Source organism: Anabrus simplex, chromosome 2, assembly GCF_040414725.1.
Source record: "Anabrus simplex isolate iqAnaSimp1 chromosome 2, ASM4041472v1, whole genome shotgun sequence".
Lineage (NCBI taxonomy): Eukaryota > Metazoa > Arthropoda > Insecta > Orthoptera > Tettigoniidae > Anabrus > Anabrus simplex.
This window is the reverse complement of record NC_090266.1, coordinates 625,392,168-625,416,920: the sequence shown is the minus strand read 5'-3', so window position 1 is coordinate 625,416,920 and position 24,753 is coordinate 625,392,168. Positions and strand designations below refer to the sequence as shown.

At 38.2% G+C, this 24,753-nt stretch overlaps 1 protein-coding gene across 1 annotated transcript in view; it reads left to right on the top strand.

Moving 5' to 3' along the window:
• Positions 1 to 24,753, top strand: part of LOC136862971 (mitochondrial disaggregase) — a 123,213-nt gene that overhangs the window by 32,853 nt on the left and 65,607 nt on the right. The window contains exon 5 of the mRNA XM_068225828.1: positions 12,131 to 12,245. Coding sequence (XP_068081929.1) covers positions 12,131 to 12,245 — 115 coding nt within the window. The remainder of the gene's footprint in view (positions 1 to 12,130; positions 12,246 to 24,753) is intronic.

Below are 24,753 nucleotides of genomic sequence, written 5' to 3'. Positions count from 1 at the left end.
ACCATAAGTCTAATCCTTTTATTTTACTGACTATTTTATTAGATTCCATATGGTCCATAAATATATATGCAAGGATACCAGACGCTGGTGATCCCATGGCCAACCCATTAACTTGTTTGTACACGTTGTTGTTGAAAGTAAAAAAGTTGTTTTCTAATATGAACTTTAATAAGTTGATGAATTCATCAATTTCTACTTTACTCAACGAACTATGTGTGTTTAAGTTGTTCTTAACAATGTTGATAGTCTCCGTGATCGGAATATTCGAATACATATCTTTCATATCAAAGCTATGGATAGTATTATGTTGCGATAAAATTAAATTTTTTGTTTTGTATACTGAATTTTAATCCACTAGCTGAGGAAGAGAATGCATAATATTCTTGAAACATGTACTAGATGTTAAGGTGAAAGGTAAATAAATAAATAAATAAATAGTATTGACTAGGCGGACCATCTTCCAACATATTTACTGTTACTAAGTCAATACGGATCCAATCCCGACCATCATGGTCAAGATTATTAATATGATTAATGAAGATGTGAAAGTCGTTCTCTAAACACTTCATATGAATTCTCTTACAATTTACCATATATACGCAAATAGTCCCTGCGTATTTTTTTCAAAATCTGATGGCGAAAAGATGGGGTGCAGCTATTATTTGTTTCAAAAGGTTGGTATATAGCTCCTGACATACAGAAATCTGAAAGTTTTAATTTTTCCACCCACTGTGTTGGTAACTCTGTTCCTGCCACAAGTAACATGTGTTCATTGTCTCTACGAATTGCATCATGGCATCGGTTTAAATAGTATCACGTGTTTGGATAGCTTGTGTGAGTTCTCACATAGGTCATTCACGGCTAAAGAAAATATCCACATTATTGAAGAGTCCAAACAAATTGTTAATCACACTGTGAGAAGAAAGTATAATGTGGACAAGAGTTGCATACAAGATTAGAGGGAAAGAAAAGGTAGTCTTGAATAGACAAACAGTAACTGCAGGCATTTCACAGACAACAGCAAGTTTCCACAAAATCAGAAATAGGATATGGGATAGGTGACAAATGAGACAGACTGGATGTGCAGTCATGAGTGAATATGCCAGCTGAAAGCTATTGCAATAGCAACAGTTAAGTTTCAATTATTGTAATTCCACTTCAATACGGATCATGAAATTTCTAAATATCAAAGCATAAATATTAACAATATGCACATATAAAAAAACTTTTGGGAAAGAAAGACAGTATTTCATTTCCTTGGGCTATTGCTGGTGGCTATGATAGTCTGCAAAATATGCCCCTGTTTAAGGTCAAACAGCTAGTGATGTGGCTCCCAAACTTCCTTGGAGCCTTTCCCCCTCTAAGTCCCCTCTGAAAGTACCACGACTTCCCATACCATTACTAGAAGTTTTTTCTTGGAAACACATTTGGGAAGAATACAGAATAAATGAGATAATTTCAAAATTCACAGTAGCACACTAATTCATTTTGACAAAAGCTAGGTTGTGGCTAAAACAAAAATTGAACTTGAAATACATAAGATGGCACCTCAATGAGTGTTGATTGATGTTGTCGTTCCCCCCTCCTCCGATGAAGTTGGGAAGCAGAAACCAGTTCATCAGGGAAGAAGAGATGGATGTAGATGAACTGGGATTGGAGAGGAGGTAGCCTATCTATTCAAAGATGGCAGTTTATGAAAATATGGAGATTGTCAGTGTCCTGAGTTTTCATGTTTGTCCTTGTCTCCACTTTCTATTGCTCCCTCTTCCCATAATGACCTATCCTTGTTTGTCTTATTACGTGTTCCTTTTTTTATCTCTCTGTATGTCTTGAAATAAATTAAAATTTAGATATGTCAAAAAAAAATGGCAATATCAAGTTGCTGCTTGAAACCAAACTGTTAGCCTGAAGACAAGAAATAAACATGTAATTTATATTTAATTAATTAATTCTCCTCACATTAATTTATGTGAACTTGCTTCTAAGAATAGACCTTGTGTGTTAATACATAGACACTCAAAAAAAAGACTTCCTTGGAAGAAAAATGTTGGAAGAATGAACAGAAGAAGTATACTAAAACAAGCCCTATAATGTTAACTTTAAACCCTAAAAGGAATCTGTTGGATATCCTATGAAAAATTGACAGAGACCATAACAGTTCACCTGGCCTGATACTTGGCTGAGGATGATGTATTTAAACACACAGGAACTACTTTTTCCTCTCTTAGCGGTCATTTTTTATATTTTAATTTCACTAGAACACAGAGCATCATTGGGATAGAACGTACGTTTTAATGCCCTATGTACATTAATTCCTACATATTTATTAGGTCACATGTTAATTTTTTGTTCTAAGTAAATTGTCTGTGGCCCTTTTGTAAATCTCATTCCACCCCTGTCCTCCATGCGGGTGCTCCCCTACTTTAAGAACTACTGAGCTAGAGGAAGGAGGTGTATCAAATGCATAAACAAATGTTTTCCCTTCTTTTTACTTTAAATGCCTAATCAAAGTGTATGAATTATGCAGAACTGTAAATTACATGGTAAAATACGGTCAGCTAAAATTAAAACATCAAATGTGATTCCTGTCAAATTTTATCAGTTGACAGTTATTTACGTTTATATAGAGATTATGTAGCTGGCCCCACAGTCTAGACGACCTCTCACTCATAAACCCCGAGTTCAATTCCAGGCTAGGTCAGGGATTTGTACCTGGACCTGAGTGTTCGTTCAGTGTGCTCAGTCTGCATGATTACAACTGTGGAGCTGTCTTACTTAAAGATGACGACACCGGTCTAGAAAAACAAGAATAACAGCTGAGAGGATGACTCGTGCACCCATGGCATCCCCTACCTGTTGTAAGGCACGACCAAGGGATGGTGGATTTTGAACCATGAGATAACCTGTAATTAGTACCATCACACGAGGAACACCATGGGTCAACTTTGTTTGCAATTATTACCACTATGTAAGGAACACCATGGGTCTCTGATAAGTATCACCGTGGGTGGATCACTATGGCTTTACAATACCTGTGATTAGTACCACTATATGTGGAACACCATGGGGTTTACATTACCTGTGATTAGTACATCTATGTGAGGAACACCATAGGTCTGTGAGAAGCCTGCTATTGGTACCACTATGTGAGGAACACCACAGGTCTGCGTTACCTGTGATCGGTACCATTCTGTGAGGAACCCCTCGGGTTTGGACGTTGCCTGTGATTAGTACCACTATACGAGTAGAGCGCTGCGCAGATGCGGATATCTGCAGAGTTAGAGCCTTGGCAGATGCATATTTTATAGCAGTGCAGATAATTTCTAAATACATGAAGTTTTTGATTTTCACTCTCAAGTATGCTCTTATTTTTGCTTGTGGTTAGGTGACCCTTGACACTGATATGGAAGAATGGTAATATATAAACAGCCTTGGGAACATAAAGCCGCCTAAGTGTAACTGGCTCCTGCCCGCAGTTAGTGGAAGGAACAATGGTTCCGAAAGAGAACCGCTCAATGTGTCAGTAGTTGTCGCGAGAGGAAATCCCTCATAAACCTGTGATTGTAGGGTGTCTGGTGCCAGGTATTGTATTATGTAAACAGACCTATCTGTTTCAATACCTTCAGTGTAATATACAGTAGTTAAATAGTTAAAATATCCACATATAACCATTCATGAATGCGGGTGCACAAGAAGGAAGAGCGGATGTGGATAAAATTTTGTATATCCACGCAGGGCTCTATTGCCTATGATTAGTACCACTATGTGAGAAACACCACAGGTCTCGGCTGTGCCTACGAGCGGTGCCGTTATGAGGAATACCATGAGTCTACATTACTTCTGATTAGTACCGCTACATGAGGAATACCATGATTCTACATTACTTGTGATTAGTACCCCTACATGAGGAATACCATGAGTCTACATTACTTCTGATTAGTACCGCTACATGAGGAATACCATGATTCTACATTACTTGTGATTAGTACCCCTACATGAGGAATACCATGATTCTACATTACTTCTGATTAGTACCGCTACATGAGGAATACCATGATTCTACATTACTTGTGATTAGTACCCCTACATGAGGAATACCATGATTCTACATTACTTGTGATTAGTACCCCTACATGAGGAATACCATGATTCTACATTACTTGTGATTAGTACCCCTACATGAGGAATACCATGAGTCTACATTACTTCTGATTAGTACCGCTACATGAGGAATACCATGATTCTACATTACTTGTGATTAGTACCCCTACATGAGGAATACCATGAGTCTACATTACTTCTGATTAGTACCGCTACATGAGGAATACCATGAGTCTACATTACTTGTGATTAGTACCGCTACATGAGGAATACCATGAGTCTACATTACTTCTGATTAGTACCGCTACATGAGGAATACCATGATTCTACATTACTTGTGATTAGTACCCCTACATGAGGAATACCATGAGTCTACATTACTTGTGATTAGTACCCCTACATGAGGAATATCATGATTCTACATTACTTGTGATTAGTACCCCTACATGAGGAATACCATGATTCTACATTACTTGTGATTCGTACCCCTACATGAGGAATACCATGATTCTACATTACTTGTGATTAGTACCCCTACATGAGGAATACCATGAGTCTACATTACTTCTGATTAGTACCGCTACATGAGGAATACCATGATTCTACATTACTTGTGATTAGTACCCCTACATGAGGAATACCATGAGTCTACATTACTTGTGATTAGTACCCCTACATGAGGAATACCATGAGTCTACATTACTTCTGATTAGTACCGCTACATGAGGAATACCATGATTCTACATTACTTGTGATTAGTACCCCTACATGAGGAATACCATGAGTCTACATTACTTCTGATTAGTACCCCTACATGAGGAATACCATGAGTCTACATTACTTCTGATTAGTACCGCTACATGAGGAATACCATGATTCTACATTACTTGTGATTAGTACCCCTACATGAGGAATACCATGAGTCTACATTACTTGTGATTAGTACCCCTACATGAGGAATACCACGATTCTACATTACTTGTGATTAGTACCGCTACATGAGGAATACCATGATTCTACATTACTTGTGATTAGTACCCCTACATGAGGAATACCATGAGTCTACATTACTTGTGATTAGTACCCCTACATGAGGAATACCACGATTCTACATTACTTGTGATTAGTACCCCTACATGAGGAATACCATGAGTCTACATTACTTCTGATTAGTACCGCTACATGAGGAATACCATGATTCTACATTACTTGTGATTAGTACCCCTACATGAGGAATACCATGAGTCTACATTACTTGTGATTAGTACTGCTACATGAGGAATACCATGGTTCTACTTTACCAGCAATTAGTACCATTATGACAGGCCAGTGATGATGATTATGCTTCTTGTTTAAAGGGGCCTAACATCTAAGGTCATCGGCCCCATGACAGGCCAGTGACCTTGATTTTGGACTCCTTTAAACAAACATAATTGATTTAGGATTTTGCTTTGGAAGCAGTCCCTTGTTCAGTGGGAAGGTGGGGCATTGTGGGTCGGTTCCATTGGTTGTTTTAAGTTCTTAATCAATCGTTGTGTTTTTAAATTCGTCAATGGACGGATTTTGGAATTATTTTCACTTTCAATATTGTGAGTTGGATCTACCAGGCTGAATGGCTCAGACGGTTGAGGCGCTGTTCTTCTGACCCCAACTTGGTAGGTTTGATCCTGGCTCAGTCCGGTGGTATTTGAAGGTGCTCAAATACGTCAGCCTCATGTCTGTAGATTTACTGACACATAAAACAACTCCTGAGGGACTAAATTCCAGCACTTCGGCTTCTCCAAAAACCGTAAAAGTATTTAGTGAGTCGTAAAGCTAGTAACATTATTATGTAAGAGTTGGATCCGCTGATTATTTTAAATTCATATTCATTCATTCTTCATCATCATATTTTGAATTCTGGTCAGTGGATGAATTTTAGAATTATAATTGTCATTACATTTTATCTCATCTCATACCATTAGGAGCCAGTGACCTAGATGTTAGGCCCCTTTAAACAAGCATTGTCATCATCATGACCATCATCGTTGCATTGACCACGTCACCTCATATCATTAATTTTTAACACGAGTTAGCATGTTATTTAGCTCTTTGTGGCAGTTCGCAGGCTTGACAAACCTATACTGTATATTCATTTATTGGCAGATCAGGCATTAAGTGTTTTGTGGTTATAAAGAAGAAAACTTTTGGGAACTAAATGTTATTTCAATACACACCTTAGGGGTAAGAGGTAGACTTCTGCACGCAGACCTTTTATTATAGCATACTGAACCATCTCGTTGTATGCTTCAATTTATTTACAAGATCACTGTGGCATCATATAGTCGCAGGGAGTGAAGGCAGAAACCCTGGATGGCCATGCCATAGGCCATGAGAACCCCGTATTTGTCTGGAAGGAACAAATTCCCCGAGTTGGAATTGAGCCGCAAGCCGTGATTTCATTCATGCAGACCCCTACTGTATCACCAAGCCCAAGCGCAGCAACCTGGAGGGGGTGAGATTCAAACAAGGGGATCTACAGAACAATTAACACAAGTTGACAAACCTCTCTTTCCCAGGGCTGAAATCATCTGAATTTAAATCAATATATCTGCCACTATGCTAAATTCCACAGACCTGACACCGCACATACTTAAGAACAGAATTATCGACTGCCAAGAGTTGATATTATTTACTTGTGCTAAATTGAGAGAGGTGCTTATTTGCAGGAGTCACTGTTGACATCTGGAAGGCAGGCACAAAGGAGAACAGTCTGTTAGATGGGGAGTACCCTCGAGGCAAACGTCCTTTGAGGCTATAAAAGGCTGCCGCTAGGGAGGAAGCACTCTCATTCTTATCAGAGGAAACGCTCTCAATCGTGCTATAGAAAGCACACTCATTTGATTCTTAGACTCACTTGTGTTTCAGATAGACTCTCACTTGATACTCATTCGCTGTTTTGAAGCACCAAGTGCGGCATGGTGTAATTTGCGAACTTATCAGGTACATTCTGTTGTGAAGCTGTTGTCACACTATTGTACAATCGCCGTGAGTTGGCTCGCAAGAGCTAATGACGATTTAAGTAATATAAGTAGCCATGTAAAATATAACCGCAGTCAAGGACTGATTACAACCGGGCTGGGTCCCTAAATTAGTGCCGCACAGATTGGGACTAGTATCTGCACGGCGGCTATAGTCGATGGTAGCCTAACTAAAGTTGTAGTCTTGTGTACAATCACACTGAGCGGTGAAGTAGATGTTCTGAAGTACATCCAAATTCCAGACATAATTCCAGGATCAAGCAGACAACAGCCATGGTGTACGCAGGACTCAAGGCGAGGACCTTCGTTCCTGTGCTGAGTGCCGTCATGGGCTAGGCACGCATGACATGGCAGTTGTGATTCGTTGCTGATGGAGAGATGGCTGCTAAGTTAAGTCCTTATGTTCTATATGCATGTGAAGTAATATTGGTTGCACTAGTTTAGGCCTTTCTCTAACCAGTTAATTGTTAAAGCCAGTGCGGCACTTGCTTTGCTCAGTTTTAATAAAATTAAATACGTTTAGAGCTGTATACATGTTCAGGCTCCGAGCTAAGTGTTACATATAAAGTAGATGGGAACAAGGGGCAAAATAGATTAGATATAGGTGTGTGTCTTAGTTAATAGTAGTTTATTCCTGTATGAGTTGATTTTTGATAGAGATGTTCAGCAGATTCTTCAAAATACCAAATGGGCTGCACGCCATCAGCATCGTGATATTATACATAGTAGACTAGAGACAGCATTAGGTCAGGATGTTTCTATGAATGACGCGTGAATTTTCAGCTGGAAGAAGATGTAATGGGAGAGCTTTCAACGATGGAAATAGATCAGGGTCTTCAAATGTGGTGGCAGGCAAATTCATTAATGTAACGGTCATCGAACCAAGGGTCCTTTATGTGTGAGGCTAGAAGTGCCACGAGATATTTATGGGGCTGAAATGATTAGAGAAAGGCTATGAAGCCATGGCGCTTCATTTGGAGCTTGAGATATTTATGAATTGCTAAGCCAGCCGTTTTTTAATGCAAGCAAATCTATGGGCTGTGAGCTGCCTTTGTCAGTTAGAATTTGTGCTATTATGCAGTGCCAGGAAGTCGGCCAAGTCCCGACAAGATAATTGCTTCCCAGGTAGAGAAAAACCCAAGCCAGCTGTACGCTGAGAGCAGAGTTTAGAAGGAGTGAAAGTTTTTACAATGAATACAGTTTTTTCCATGAAATGCCAACCACGAGCCCCAGTTATTTAATGTCCATTGCGAACCGGCTGGTGTCCCTTGCCGTGTCGAGATATGCGGTAGTGCTGTGTCTTGATGAGACATGCAATCTTCGGATCCTGAGGATGTTGGGATTGAATCCCAGCGCCTCTATCAACTTCAGTGCGTATTTTGTGTGTGTGTTTTATTTTACAGGTGTGATTTATGTATCTTGTCTCGTTTGTTGTTGTGTCCAGTGCGTTTATTATTTTTTTGTTGTGATGTTGTCCTTCGTTGAGTAATGGGGAGACCTTGACCCGATAGCTAATTTTGGGGAAGCGAGGTTCTGTCCTTATCTTTTGCTCATTGTTACGGACCCATATGGTTAGAACTTGTGTTGTTATGAATGGGTAATTTAGACGCAGTCCTGAACAAGGTTTTTAATATATGAAGGGTACACGGGGGAAAGGGGGGGATGTCATATTTTCTACAAACTGAGATAACTAAATTTGAAAGTTTCAACCTTTAATACTGTCTACAATAATACATGTACATGAAGGATTATATTATGTAACGTTAGCCTAATGTATTGGTATTGTAAATTAGATAATATATAGAATTAAGTTTCATAATTGAAAAAAAAAAATGGAAAATGAAGTAAATACACATTTGTCACGAAAATAAAGGGGAATGTCAGTCTTATGAACACATTATCACAGAAATAAAGTAGAATGTCACTTTTAACGAAACCTAACAAATAACCTGTCAGTTAGCGAGGAAGTGTATCAATGGATGATCTTCCCTCTGGTCCACAAAATTGGATGTAAACCTGAAATAGAAATAAATTACAAATTTAAAATCTCAATATTGCCAGCATGTTTGGAAATGTAGAGCAACTTCATGTACACTAACTCTTGCACCTACGTTCATAAGATGGCTCTGGAAGAACAAACTCACTAACTGGTGTTTCTGGGAAGTGTGGAGTTGATTTTGGAGCATTTACAACAGGTTGTTCCCAATGGCCATTGTAACTGTCTCTTTATTCCATGAATCGTTGATGCTCAATGGAGATGACAAGTTCTCTTATAGGTCTTGTTTTAAAAGGGCAAACTTTTCTGTACAAGGGAGTCAAAAACTTGGTCCACTGATGAATCATTGGTTGATCAACTTCGATTACATGGAAAGAGAAGGGCTTATTTCTGGCACTCCTAAAATGATCTGCCCTGTCTTCGGGCGTTTCAGCTGCAAATTTCTGATTAATTAATGCCATCTTTCTATCGCACTGTAAGTACGAGTGCCCACGAATTGGAAATACTATTTTCACAGAATAGTGGTGTTTGGCATGATATACTATAAAGTGGAGAAATCTGAAAACAGTCCAGTTCTTTTCTGTCCACATGCAGAATCACATAAGATTGTCAAACGATTTATCTCGTCCCAAAGTTCACAAAATATAAAATGATGTAACATAGAACACACGTCATCTGCTGCTTTATGTGCAACTGTCTCTGGGTATATATAGAATACAGAGTGTCACTAGACAAAACATGTATATTAAAAGAGAACAGTGACGGCTGTCGACTGTAATACACGTCGTTAGTGGATAAATTAAGTATGCATAAATTCTTTTGGAAATTCATCGCCATTGCTTCCCTATCAAAATCCTTTTTGGAAGTGAGCCTCGCAAGTCATTTACGTGTATAAAACTGTTCAGCTTTTTTATGGTGCAATTTGTTTTGAATGCCTAAGTTATATAATTGAGCTTCAATTTCCTTACACTCTGCACAATCTTTGTTAAGTGATACTATTTGCGACATTCTAAGTTTAACCTCAGCTGAATAAGTGTTGCACGTACTGCACGTATCCGTGCGAAGATATCCAAAACTTATGTTAAATTTGGTACAGAATATTTTCCGCTAAGTTTCATATGACGCAGGACTATTGGGATTCTTATCCGTAAACATAGCATGCATTTTCTTAACTGATAAGCTATGTGGCAAGTACACTTTTTGTGAATCGTGGAGACTATAATGACTCTGCCCTACTCTAAAAGACTATGTGATCCTCAGTAGAACGCAGTATTAATTCTGAATGCTTCTTCTATCGATTTGTATGTTTTTCGCATCTGTCAACATGGGGTGCACCTATGTTCCCATCTGCTGGGATTCTAACCTTATACTTGTAACTCTGATCATGAAACTGTGCTTCCTAGACCTCCTTTGAGCAACTAGCTTAATGTCTATTAGACCAGATAAGTAACCACTCTGTTCGTTTCTAGTACTGAGCAGATTAAAGTCATGAAGAAGCCTTTTTCTGTTGTCTCCAGAAACGTTTGTAAAACACTGCAACCTATTGCAATGACAGTCTTCCCCTTGTTCACGAGATTGTACCTTAAGTTTCTATGTTAACTCACTCACTCGACCGAAACTAGGTCTCTTCTTGGTTGATGCCATCCTTGTTACCATTCTCAGACATTGTATGCAAACTACGCGATAAACAACAGTCATGAACAACTAACACACGGTAAGATGAAACAACTATGAACTCAGTGTCGTGTAAAACAGTGCTGCCACATACCAAACTGACATTCCCCCTTTGTTTTTTGTTCTGTGTTGACATTCCCCTTTCATCAATTGTACATGTATTCTTAAACTTGTTATATTTCCGTGACTGTTCTCTTGACCATAAAGCATATATGGGTAGTGTTAATTCATTTTTCGTTTTACATTGTCATTCCCCTTTTTTTCCCCATGTACCCTTCATATATATTTGTGTCCGAGTGATCGGAATGTACATATGTAAATTAGGCCAATTACTAGTGTATTGGATATTATTTTCACACCTTATGGACGGTTTTATATCAAGCCTTCAGGCAAAGAACTAGGGACTTAACGAAGCAGTCAGTGCAATGTAGTAACATAACATATTCATATTCCATGTAACTTGAGATCTTATTTTTCGGGTTCATTACCCGTGTTTCCAATATGTAAATGATTATTAAATGTCAATTCATGTAAATGTGCATATCACTTTCTTTGACCAATGATGGTTGATTATTAGTTTTGTTTGATTTTGTTAGTTGATTAGTAAGATTTTAATTGATGTCTTTAGCTTAATAAGTTTATTATACCCGATAATCTGCAATCTCATTCACTATTTTTATTAGAACTTTTAGTGTAATTTAGTAAGTAGAGACTTTATTGCCCCACATACGGACGTACCACGCACTTCTACCCTGAGCTAGGCCGAATTTAAGACAAGTACGGTACAATACCTCCTGAACAACTCTGTCTTCATGACATGTCGCCACCGAATTTAAATTGCGTGTATCAGTTAGAGACAGTCCAGCTCCTTGACTGAATGGTCAGCATAGTGGCCTTCAGTTCAGAGGGCGCTGCATTCATTTCCCTTTAACTACATATGGTTAATTCCTCTAGTTCAGTGACTGGGTTGTTTTTGTCTGTCTTTATACACATCTCTTCATGTACATACAACACAACACTACCAATCACCACAGGAACATGGCAAATCCGTCCGTCCTTCGAAAGTGCCAACCTGAAGAAATTCAGAAAAGTGCCAGGAAGAAGTTGGTTTGAGGCTGAGATGAGCATTACTCTGAAGGATAAAAAGCATTAGGGTGTTTGATTATTTTTCTTTCTAAAATGTGTAAGGTATAGCTCCTGCAATAAAAGGGCAAATGGTGAACATATAGCTGCTATACATTTGTAGGGAAGTGTATTTCTAAGCCATAATATTCCAGATTTGTGTTCTCCTTGTGAATGTTCATTTAGCTTGAAATACAGAACTATTTCTCTCTTCCAGTATGATGACATACAGCGCGAGAAGGAAGCTGAAGAAAGGCGAAAGTATCCACTGGAAAGTAAACTTAAGGAGCACATTGTGGGACAGGAGGGTCCCATAAAAGTAGTTGCTTCCAGTAAGTATTTCATTTTAATCTGTATATTACTACAATTTATATTGTCTGTGAGGACATTAAATAAAAATTTTACGTTTATATTCATTATAATTTTAACATGAACACCACAAGGATGTCTGGGAAATTTTAGTTCCAGTAATGGATAGTAATAATTAGGGAAAGGATTTTAAGGTGGAAAATGTGGTCACAAAAGGCAGAAAGAAGTTTCTGAAAATACATACAAAAAGGTACCAAAAAATGGTGTTCATCAAATCCCTTTATTCTCACATTTATTGGGTTCTAATAATCAATAAACTTGTTACATTGGATCATATAGAACATTTCAATGTTTTTTATGGTTAAGTCGCTGGTGCTTGAAGCTCAGTAGATCCTTATATACAGGAAAACTGCTCGACATCTGCAGAAAGTCTTGTCAGCACTTGTAAAGGGAGTTCAGTCAAAATTGGAAATGTTTACAAATCTGAATTGTTCCTTCAAATTTAATTCAAATTTGTCTTCAGCATATCCATCAAGGGTGTACCTAACACACATCAGCTTCTTTTGCTGTTCCTCCTTTTGCATACCTTTATTTTTCCAAACTCTGAATCACATCCGGTATAAACTTGTAACCATGCACTCCAAGATGTTCCAGCTCTGCTTAATTTTGTAGGTAAACTTCATACCAATCTTTGTTTTTGAATTTTTGTTTTGAAATACATTAGTTTGCGTGTTAAAGAAATGTGTGCAATCCAGTGACTGAGCTTATTTCTTGTAATTTGGGTGTTTTTACTACTAGCAAATATTCGTAGGTTACTTTGATTATAGGATAAAAAATTATACACTACAACGTGCGTTCTATAAGTAATGCGACCAATTTTTTTCTGACGCAACTGTACACCACAGCGTGTTCTAACCTGCTGGGCTAGGTGGAGGGGGTGTTAGCTTCAAACGCTCTGTCTCATTCGGCAGCGAGCTGCCAGAGAGTCAGGACGTGCGTTTCTGTCAAGCCCGTTTTGAGTTCATGTAACACGGCATGATGGATCGTTCTGTAGAGCAATGGTATGCTATCAAATTTTGCGTTAAACTTGGGAAGTCCGCCACCGAAACTTTTCCATTACTTCAGCAGGCCTTTGGGACTGATTGCTTGTCCAAATCACAAGTTTTCAGATGGCACAAGTCGTTCATGGAGGGCCAAGAGGAGATCACCGATGAACCTCGCAGTGGACGGCCATCAACCTCACGAGTCGACGAAAATGTGACGCGTGTGCGCGATTGTTTGAACTCTGACAGACGGCTGAGCCTTCAATTGATAGCACAAACTCTAAACATGGCAAAAGCAACCGTTTTCCGCATTGTGACTGAAAAGGAGGGTCTCGCACTGCCGAAGCGACATCAAGGACACGTGGAAGGTTCATCACGACAACACGCCGAGTCACAGCGCCTTCATTGTCAACTACTTTCTGGCCAGGACCAACACACCATTGGTTCCCCAGCCTCCCTACAGTCCTGACCTGGCTCCCGCTGACTTTTTTTTGTTTCCTCGGTTAAAAGGAGTCATGAAAGGAAAACATTGGGACACGATTGGAGGAATCCAGGCGCATGTTACATCAGCTCTAAAGGACATTCTGGAAAAGGCCTTCCAGGCATGGAAACACTGCCTCCAGAAGTGTATCGACGCAAGAGGGTGCTATTTTGAAGATTTTTTATTATTTGTATTAATATATTCAATAAATGATATTTTATGAATTTGGTTGCATTATTTATGGAACACACCTTGTAGTTTCCTTAGTTGCTGGTCCCTACCTTCATTTCGTTATTTTCAACAGTGATGGCTTGTTACACTCTTCTTATTTACTTTGTTCACCTTCACAGTTATAAATCATCACACATTTTGAGAAGTAAAATGTAATTTCAACTTTGGTACTGTTCAGAGCTATACAGCTGGTTTAATGAAAATTGCCTACCTTTCTCATTTCCTTCTCCTCACTTTTTCACTGTCTTTTTATATATGTATATAATTTCTTCAACACTTCCATCTTTGGTGATCTTCTGAAGAGTTGAAAGCCTGCCGTTGTGGTCTGTTCGCAAATGCCATATTGTACTCGCTGTGATCAGGATAGAGCATAAGTACTCATTTTAGCATTACTGGAACATGAAAGTGATGGACAGATAATTATGTAGCTAACATACACAATGAGACACACTTGCTTATCACAGAGATCAGAGAACATGTTCTTGGGTCCACTATACATGAAGATGATGTTGAAGAGGTTCAAGTAACAGCTAGACAAAACATTGCTTTTGGTTCAATTTAAAATTTGACAGCTGGCATTGAACACATCTCAATTTACCCAAACTACTTCACAGAGGTGACGATTCAATTTTGATGCAGTGTGTCACTTGGACAGTGTGAGGCAGTGTGCACTGGCTCCCATTCAAATAGGTGATTGTGGTGTTCAGTTGACAGCTAGGCATGTTGCTGTTCATTTTAGGTCTGCCTAGAGCTAACACAAGGACGTGCTTCATCTCCATTTCGGATGTTGACTACCACTGTGGCTATTTCAGACTTGACATGATGATTTTCCTGGGAACAAATAATGCGTTGGTTTTACTTTACCTTCCACGTTGCAGTAAGACATCCATACCAATTTTGCTCACTGGGCCACTTGACTGGTGCCAAGCCCATTTGGCTTTCAAAATTCTGATAGGCCTCGGGGCAGCATTGACGAAGCTCCTTCCGTTCGTCAGAATGGTTAATAGCAGCATTTTCTCCTTTGAGGGACTATCACCCACATATTGGAGCTCATCTGTCAAAGCCTTTTGCCCCCATAAGGTGGCAGGTTATCTGCTGCCTGATACTCGATATGCTCCTTTAGCTGCATTTTAAGGCAGAGTTAACTCTGGGAGTATTCTGATGATTTTGTATTGTTTCTGACTATATGGCCATAGACTGGCATTTTGTGATACATTAGATCTTAAGTGAATATTGTTTTTATGAGTAGTGGATGTATTTTCTCATAATTTACTTTAAACAATACTGTTAGGATTAATGTGATGTATATGCTTTGCTAGCACCAGAATAAATTATGTTGAGCTATAAGCTGATAATCACGTGAAACCGTTTACAGTATATTAACAGTATCACTGTGCACTACTTGTCAGCTGTTGTTTTCATGGCAAGTGTAACTCGTTGAAAACAATACACACACTCTAAAGATATCACAAACGTAATATAACTCATTGTTATATACAGTAACTAACAAGATACCTGTGGTTCGCTACAGTTTTAAATTGAAAGTTATTTTTCAAAATTTTACATTTTGGAGAGTCTACTGTCGACAGTCTGTAAAACACACCCTTAATTCGTACGTCAAACAGTTTTGGGGGGATGATTATTAATTTGTTATCTAACACGCATTTGAACCTCATACAGAAGAATTGGAATGTTTGTAAACCCTATCTTATTTAACATCTAGGATGTCAGAGTGATCAACCTGTGAAATTTAAATGTTGTACGTCGAACAGTAATGAATGTTCTTTTAGGCGGTAAATGTTTTAAAGATATTTCTAAACACCTATAACATAGAAGACCACCCTTCATGTAAAATTTGAAGATCGTGCCTGAAACGGTTTCGGAAGAATGGATATTGTGTTTTTTGAGAATCAAACACCATCTAAACTACTTAGGGTGGAAATATTTTGAAGTATATGATATTTTACATTTAGGACATAAACAAAGTTCCTTCTCGTAGAATTGCAAATTTATACATCAAACGGTTTTAGAGGGATGAATAATTTCGTTTGTGGAGATAACCTCATTTAACACCTAAGGGTTGGGATGTTTAAAAATATTTCCTAATTCACACCTATGATTTAAAATATATACCGCAATTTGGACTTTTGTCCTCGTACGTTAAGCGGTTTCAGAGGAAGGAATAAATATATTTGTTTTCAAATTTTAACCCTTATTTATACCTCTGTGGGCTTAAATTTGTTTCAAACTTTGTTATTTAATACCTAGAATATAATTTGAAATTTTAACTTTGTAATTTAAACGGATTCATAGAAGTAAATATTTTTGTATCATTTCTCATCCCCCAGTCAAAACCCCTTAGGGGTGTATTGTTTGAAGACCACTTCTGATGTAAAACCTAAGACATAGAATTAAGTGAGTATAGAGGGCAGCACCATCTCTGATAAAAATCTAGATGACACCTTTATTATTTAGGCCTATTAAATGTATTAAGGCCGGCCCCGTGGTGTAGGGGTAGCGTGCTTGCCTCTCACCCGGAGGCCCCGGGTTCGATTCCCGACCAAGTCAGGGATTTTTACCTGGACCTGAGGGCTGGTTCGAGGTCCACTCAGCCCACGTGATTAGAATTGAGGAACTATCTGACGGTGAGATAGCGGCCCCGGTCTAGAAAGTCAAGAATAACGGCCGAGAGGATTCGTCGTGCTGACCACACAACACCTCATAATCTGCAGGCCTTCGGGCTGAGCAGCGGTCGCTTGTTAGGCCAAGGCCCTTCAAGGGCTGTCGTGTCATGGGGTTTGGTTTGGTTTTATTAAATGTATTAAGCTTGTGGAAAGTGATTAATAATTTGAGAAGTTGAAATCTTTAAATATTGTACATTCAACGTCCACAAGAATTCATAGGTACCAAAAAATGTTCCACCGGTTGTGTATCAAGTTCAAGATTATTTCAGTTAAACCCCTGAGTTTTAGAAAAAAATGTTTTATTTGACAATAAAGAAAAAGTAACAACTCTCATTATTGTTCCGTATTGAATATGACGTTAGGCATAGATATCAAGGATATCAAGGTAGCCAACCAGGCAAAATACCGTTTAAATAGGTACTTCAACCTTAAGGTCAAGATTTGTAAACTAACTAAAGATGGACAGTATTGAATAGGTGGTTTTTTTATTTAATTATCCTTGATATCTATGCCTAATAAAGAAAAAGTCGGAACTTTGGTCAAGTACCTTGGCTGTTGTGAAGACTTAGTTTTGCAATTTCAACAACTCCTGCATAATCCCAATCCTTATACATGAAATATTTTGAATTATATCATATTTGACACAACATCCAAAGTTCTTGTAAAATTTCAAATTCATGTGTCAAACAGTTTGGAGGAATGAATAATTTTGTCATTCGTCACCCCCAGCCAAAACCTCTTATAGGTGTATTGCTTTAAGACCTTTTCTTGTTTAAAATCTAAAATATATAGGAGCAATCATCATGTGAAATTTTAACGTATGTCAAACGGTTTCAGAGAAATGAATATTATGTCATCAGAACTCGCCCCCAGTCAAAACCCCTTAAGAATGTGTTGGTTTAAGACCACTTATTAGTTAAAATGTAATGCATATAGGAGCAATCATCATGTGAAGTTTCAACCTCATATGTCAAAAAGATTTCAAAAAATGAATATTTGTCACCCAGTCAAACACCCTTAGGGTTGTATTGATTTTAGACAACTTGTTATTTAAAATTAATTACATGTAGGAGCAAACATCATGTGAAATTTCAACCTCATATGTCAGCCGATTTGAGATATGAATATTTGTGCTTTTAGGCCACACCCTCATGGTCAAAACCCCTTTGGGGAGTATTATTTTAAGACCCTTTTTTGTTTAAAATCCAAGGAGCAACCGTCATGTGAAATTTCAAGCTCGTATGCCAAATGGTTTGAGAGAAATGAATAGTAGTGTTAAGACCTCACCCCCTGCATCTAGAAGACTTATATGGCTGAAAGAATAGTCACCCATGGTACACATGGTGACTGCATCTCTGTCTCTAGGGGGTGTATTAAGACCACATGTTAAATTTCAACCTCGTATGTCAAGTTTCAGAGAAAGGAATATATTTAATTTTTGGCACTAACCCCCATTTTCCCCTTAAGGGCTGAATTTTTTTTTCTAAACTTGTCTTATTTAACTTCTAGTACATAAAGGAACAATCATGCAGTGCAATTTCAACTTTGTCAGGTCAACAGTTTCAGAAGAATGTATATTTTGGTTTTTAGGATTTTACCCCAATTTCATCCTCTTAGGGGTGGAATTTCTTGAAACCCTTCCTTAGCAGGTGCGTATTGCCTTATATACCAATTTTCACGTCTGTGAAGTCTTCAGTTTTAGCGATATAAGTATCCTCATAAAAAGTATTGAACTCCTTCATTTCCTTTCAAACCCCCTGCCCCACTTAGGTGTTTCTTTGTCTTTAAAGGAGATTCCGAACACCAATGTTCACGTTTGTAACATCTCCAATTTTTGAGATATAAATATCTTCACAAAAATAATTAAAATTCCTTTTCACCCCCAACTTACGTGGATTTTCTGAAAACAAAAAATAAGTGTTTCTTTATTTTTAAAGGAGATTCCAAATATCAATTTAATGTCTGTAACATCTTCAGTTTTTAATATACAAGTGTCCTCATAAAAAGAATTGAAACCCGTTTTCACCTCTTTTCAACCCCCGCTAAGTTTCCTAAGGCAAAGATATTAATATTAATAATTAATTCATGTTTTCACAATTACTTAATGCATTATCCATGAACTCATTTCATGCATGTAAATATCAACAGTTTTTGTGTGCTGGAAATTTAATGATGTGCTACTTGCAGTGATTGAAACTTAAACTGAATTAAAACTTCTATTTATATTCCATTACACCAAAAGTTTTAACTAATGATTACACACTAATACTGGTACATATGCGCAGATTATTGTAAATAAAGGAAGTTCAATTCAATTCCTAAATTCTCATTCTTTCCATGCAGTTGTAGAAATCCAGCAACAGTGTAAGTGCATGCTACTTACTCTATACTGCAGTCTGAGGTAGACATGCGCTATAGTCCTCAAGAGAGCCATTTTCCAAATTAGTATCTTGTTCAGAACAATATGCCATAATTGCTGCAACATCGATTCAAAGAGCTTTTGGAAGTAACCTTCAACCAAAACCAATTCCAGTACTCAAACTTTAATGTTACTCTAGATTGTTCCAAGATGGTGATTCGAGTGGTCGAACATGTTTGAAACGTGGGTTTCTTGTTTCTGTATACAGTTGGTTCAATTTCATTAATTGTGACAATAAATATTAGTTTCTTTGTAAAATACAAGCCCGCAAGTATATTTACATGAGTCAGTGGACATTTAGGTTCTGTAATTATACACAGCAACGTGAGAATGCATTTGTTTTGAAATGGTGCTGTGCACCAGGTTGACTCTCATATAACTACTGTAGATTTAAGTAGTCATTTCATCATCGGTGTTGGCAGTGTTCTTTTTGCGCGGAAAAGTCAAAGCAGTACCTTCAGTGAAGCTGTTCTCATTACTTACGTGCACTGAACTTAAAGCATTCAGTGACTGCCTGTCGAGCACCTGTGATGGTTGTCCTTCCATTCTTTACTCTTACTTTTCACTTGTCATAGGGAAGTATGGTGCCAACAATTTTTCGTCTCGTTCTATAAATGCAGCTTGATTTCCCCTTCTTAAATATTCAAATCCAATATCATGAAAGAATCCATACAAGGTGGAACAAGAGAAATCTGGCAATGATTTATCACTGTTAACTTTAGCTAAAATTATACAGAAATATTGGTAAAAATAAAAGGTTGTGGACAATACACCATAACTCATTTTCTACAATACAGTCAGAAGTTTATTCATCAGTCTTTTTTGTTTCCCTTTCCTCTTAATTTTAATTTTGCAGGTATGTAAATATCAACAGTTTGTGTATGTTGTTCCTTCCTATTATAAATAGTTCATTCAGAACACCCTGTTGCTCTGGAAGCCTCTTTCATTGCATTACTTATATTCATGGTTTTAAGGAAATGTTCAAGAACATTGAAGATCATGAGTGTTTTCCTCCCTTCCAGCCTGCCAATGTTGTATACCATATTTTGTGTGCTTCATCTTTCATAGTACATTGTCCATCAAGTTAAAATGTTGAAATTAAGGAATGAAGAGTTAACATTGAACAGTATTGATCATACACTTCCTAAACATGCCACTGTGAAGGACTATAAGTAAAATATTAATCTAGCACATTTCATACACATAGCACATTACACCACAGGGTAAAGCAAGAAACTGTTTGAAAGAATGCTGCATTGAAAAATACGCAACTACAGGTTCTCTAAATCTCCTGTAAGAATGATCTTGCCTCCCATACAAATTTTCTGTAACGTGACGACATAAACAGATAAACCAATCGCTATTGAAACATTAGCAAGATGTAATGAACACCCTGTTTGGTTTCCTTGTTGCACTGCAAACCTCAACCGGTTTTTATTCGGGGCTGTGTATGGTGTACCGTGTGTCAACAGTGTGTGTTGCATTACGGTTGAGTGGAGACTCAAGTTTTCTGTGGTTTTCAGTTTGACTTCCCCATCTATCCTGTTTTCAGAAACGAGTGTGGACTGTAGTTCCAAAGGAAAGAAACATTGGCCAAAAAAAATTGAAGTAAAAAAATGAAACAAACTAATTAGGAACCGTACAATACAAGACTTCTAAACTGCATCCTAAACTTAAGTCGTATTTGGTCGGTATTCAATCCTGTAGTTGACCGTGATGGGAAAGATGTTAATTTTGTGTGCTGTATGATCTGCGGTGAACTTTATGTACACGTTAAAGGAGTCGGACTGATATTGTCTTTTTCTGATCAGATAAAAAAATCCTTATGATGAGCGAGGTGTGCATGAATGACGAGCATTCTAATGTTTCAGAATCATCAGACTCATGACTATGCCACAGCCTGACAAAGTAATGAAGTTTGCTTGGTGGACTGACGTTAATGATGCTCCTATTCCAACAGATGAGCTGGAAAGATATTTAAAGCAAAATTGTGGAATGGAAGAAGATACAGCATCCTAGTGAAGATCAAAATGGACAAAACTATTGAAAACTTTGCCAGATCGCTAAGAGAGTAATACCATATTTACTCATGTATTAGACTCCCTTGCGTATTACACCCCCCTTGGCTTTTTGAGACGAAGAAAATGAAAAATTAAACTCGCGTACAAGACCCCCCAATGTAATTCATCAAAGAACGATTCCGCTTTGAAGCAGCTACAAGCCTTTATGAAGCTCTGATGACATCACACAGATCTGTGAATAATTTCGTCTATCCGACTCATGCAGTGAAAACACGCGTCAAATTCATGCAGTACATCTGTGTTTCATAGTTAAGAAATGTCTGCCTCCGCAGCGTAGGCCTACTGCAGCTCTGATGACGTCTCGCAAATAGGTGAACAGTTTCGTGCCTGACCCGCGCATTGCAAGCACACATTGGTCTTGTATATATGTCTGTGTTTTGTAGTTAAGAATGTCCGCCAGTGTAATGGTTAGCACAATTAGCTGCCGTTCTCGGGAGCCCGAGTTTGATTGCCCGTACCGTATTGCCAGAGACTTACGAATGGCAGGAAGGTTGATATGCGGTAAAAATGGTACATGCAACTCCCTTCCACTGGGGGCCTGTCTAAAAAAGTGCTGCACCTTGGTATGAGGAAACAAGTTTACTTTAGTTAAGAAATATTCACGGTTGTTGCTAGGCCTATTAATACAGGCAGGTTAGATCATTAACAAAGTGATCATTTAATATCTCGTAACTCGGGCCAATATAGGGGTTTTGGGAGAGAAGTAGGTTTAAAACGTGGTAAAAACAATCCAATCACAATTGTTTTACTCGCCAACATACCTAACAAATAATATTGATTTTATGTCCCCACTTACATTCAACGATTTTTGGAGACTCCAAACAAAACATACTAGGGTATGCATTGATAAAAAATGGGAGACAACGAACGTACGAAATTAAACATTATGATAATAAAACGCATTACCGCACCACCTGTAGATATCCATAAAAACAGCAAACTTTCCTGTTATTTATTTCTATTCTTTCTGTCTTATAACTGTTGGCACCATTCGGGCGATACCATACCTAACCTGAACAATGCGGCCTCTCTTATCTCATTTACAGCTGTTTAGGTAAATCCTGATGTGATAAATGTAGGGGAAATAAGCATGAAATATACATAAAATAAGGGTCTGACTTTCAAGGGCTGCTTCCAGTCACTATGTGTTACATTCGGAAATACAACTCGTATCATACCCTAGTTATCAGCTGGTGGTTTGGCACGCTTTCAACAACATGGCTTTATTCAGAAGGAGTGGCTTCTGCTACAAATACACCAGCTGGGAATATCAGAGACCATCTCCAGAAACCATTTGGGAATAGCTTCACACAGTTTGGACTCTACAGTCGGGAGCAAAACTATTTTTAAAAGGTTCAAAATGATGGAACCTCGAATGCTCTCGGTCTCGACTGCAGTTGCAGTGCATGGCTGACGCAGTGGCAGTGAAGATGACATAACTTGGAATGACAACATGCCGGTAGCAGGGAAGTTAGCGGTGCAAGACAATTTCAGTGAAAGCAGTGATCAGGTTTACTGTGTGGTGGGCCCACTGCTCAACTGACAGAGACAAAAGACTGGCCATTGAGTTATTTTGTATCAATATTGCATAATGTGATAACACGACACCCTTATCCCTTTTCTCTATTGGGTCGAGTATGAAGTGAGACAAATCTTTGTAGTGAGTTTTTTAAGTCCGACCGTTCCTGACGTCAGACTCATCAGAGGAACGAATGATGTGATATGAGAGACTAAAACAGATTATATTTATTTTATATGTAGGCCTAAAAGTAGTGTTCATCATTTATTGACTTTTAACATTTAGAAATACTGCCTTCCAATGAAAATAGCCAGTATAACTCAAATACATTCATAGGTTTTGTTAAAGAACAGTGTAGAATGTTTACATGTACAAATTATAGCTCTTTATGGCGTAGAAGTCATGTGTTCACTGCTCAAAATTTGAGGTTATCGCATTTTGGACCCCCTTTATTTTTTTGGCTGTAAAAGTGGGGGGAAAAAAGGGGCCTAATACGCGAGTAAATACGGTATGTATGCAAGCATCAATTTCAGCTTCAGAGAGAAATTTCGGTTCCGCGGGCTTCATTCTCAGCGTGCGACGGTCTCTTCTACACCCAGACAATGTTGATGCTCTTCTTTTCATTCACAATAATTCCATTCCACCACCATTATCAATGACCAATAAACTATGCACACTAAGTAAAAGCTATGTTCAGGTTTGGTTTTGTTGTTGGCATATTGCATGTCATTTCAGTTTGTATTTTATTGTGAGTTAAATGTGAATTAAGTCCTATGAATATGCTTTGTGTTATTTAGATTCATTTTCAGTTAACTTGATGCCATTTGCAGATGAATATTAGTTTATAATAAAGTTTCTGTTTGTGGTTTTTTTTTTTTTTTTTTAAATTATTAATATGTCCGACTCGTTGGCTGAATGGTCAGCGTACTGGTCTTCTGTTCAGAGGGTCCTGGGTTCGATTCCTGGCCGGGTCAGGGATTTTAACCTTAATTGGTTAATTCCAATGGCTCGGGGGCTGGGTGTGTGTGGCGTATTCAACATTAGAAATCAGCCTAGGTGGGGCCCTCATCTTCACAGACATGCAGGTCACCTAATAGGCCGTCTACTAGAAAAAGACCTGCACTAGGCCTCTCCGGAGGCCATATGACATTATTATTATTATTATTATTCATTCATTCATTCAACTTCGCTAATCGGCGAACTAGGGACCACGGTAAGCCTCGCTTTACATTCTGGCATTTGTTCATCTTTCGCGTGATCCACATCATCTTCATTAACTCACTCTGTTTAGCACGAAGTTCTTCTGTCCATTTAGCACCAGTTGCCCGTTTTTCGTCCCGGAAAGTCCCAAAAGTCTTGATGGCTGCTCTGAAAAGTTTTCGGTCTTGTGCATCTTCTGCTTGTAGGCCCAGTTCTTTAAGATCTTTCTTGACATTAACGTACCATGGCATTGCCGTTTTTGGTTTTGCGTCAAATATACTGAAGATATGTTTCATCCATTGAGAGTCGATCATCCGTCGTATATGACCGTAGAAGCGAACTCTGCCTTTACGCATTGTGTCCGTGATCTTCTCTGTCTTAGAGTATACTTCTTGCCTGGATTTTCTAATGTAGATGCCATTTTTGTAGTTTGGACCAAGTATGGTGTGTAGGATCTTTCTTTCTTTCCTCTCTAAATCCACAAGCAAACATTTCTCGGACAGGATAAGGCATTCAGATGCATACAGTGATGACAGTGTTGTAGTGACGAATTTTTGTGTTCGGGGGAAAAGCACTTTTTGTTGTAAATGTTGTGGGTGGTTTGGAAAGTGACTTCCATTTTCTTGATTCTTGCTGCTATGGCCTCTTTGTCAAGTCCATTTTGCTGAATCCATTCCCCAAGGTATTTAAATTTACTAACACGTTTTATCGTTCCATATTTGGTGTTTAGTTGTGCCGTATCATCTTTGATATTTGACATTACTTCTGTCTTTTGAAAGGAAATTTGTAAACCTGTTTGTTCTGCTACTTCCTTCAACACATTGATCTGTTCTGTTGCACTTTCGAAATTTTCTGCCATAAGGGCTATATCAT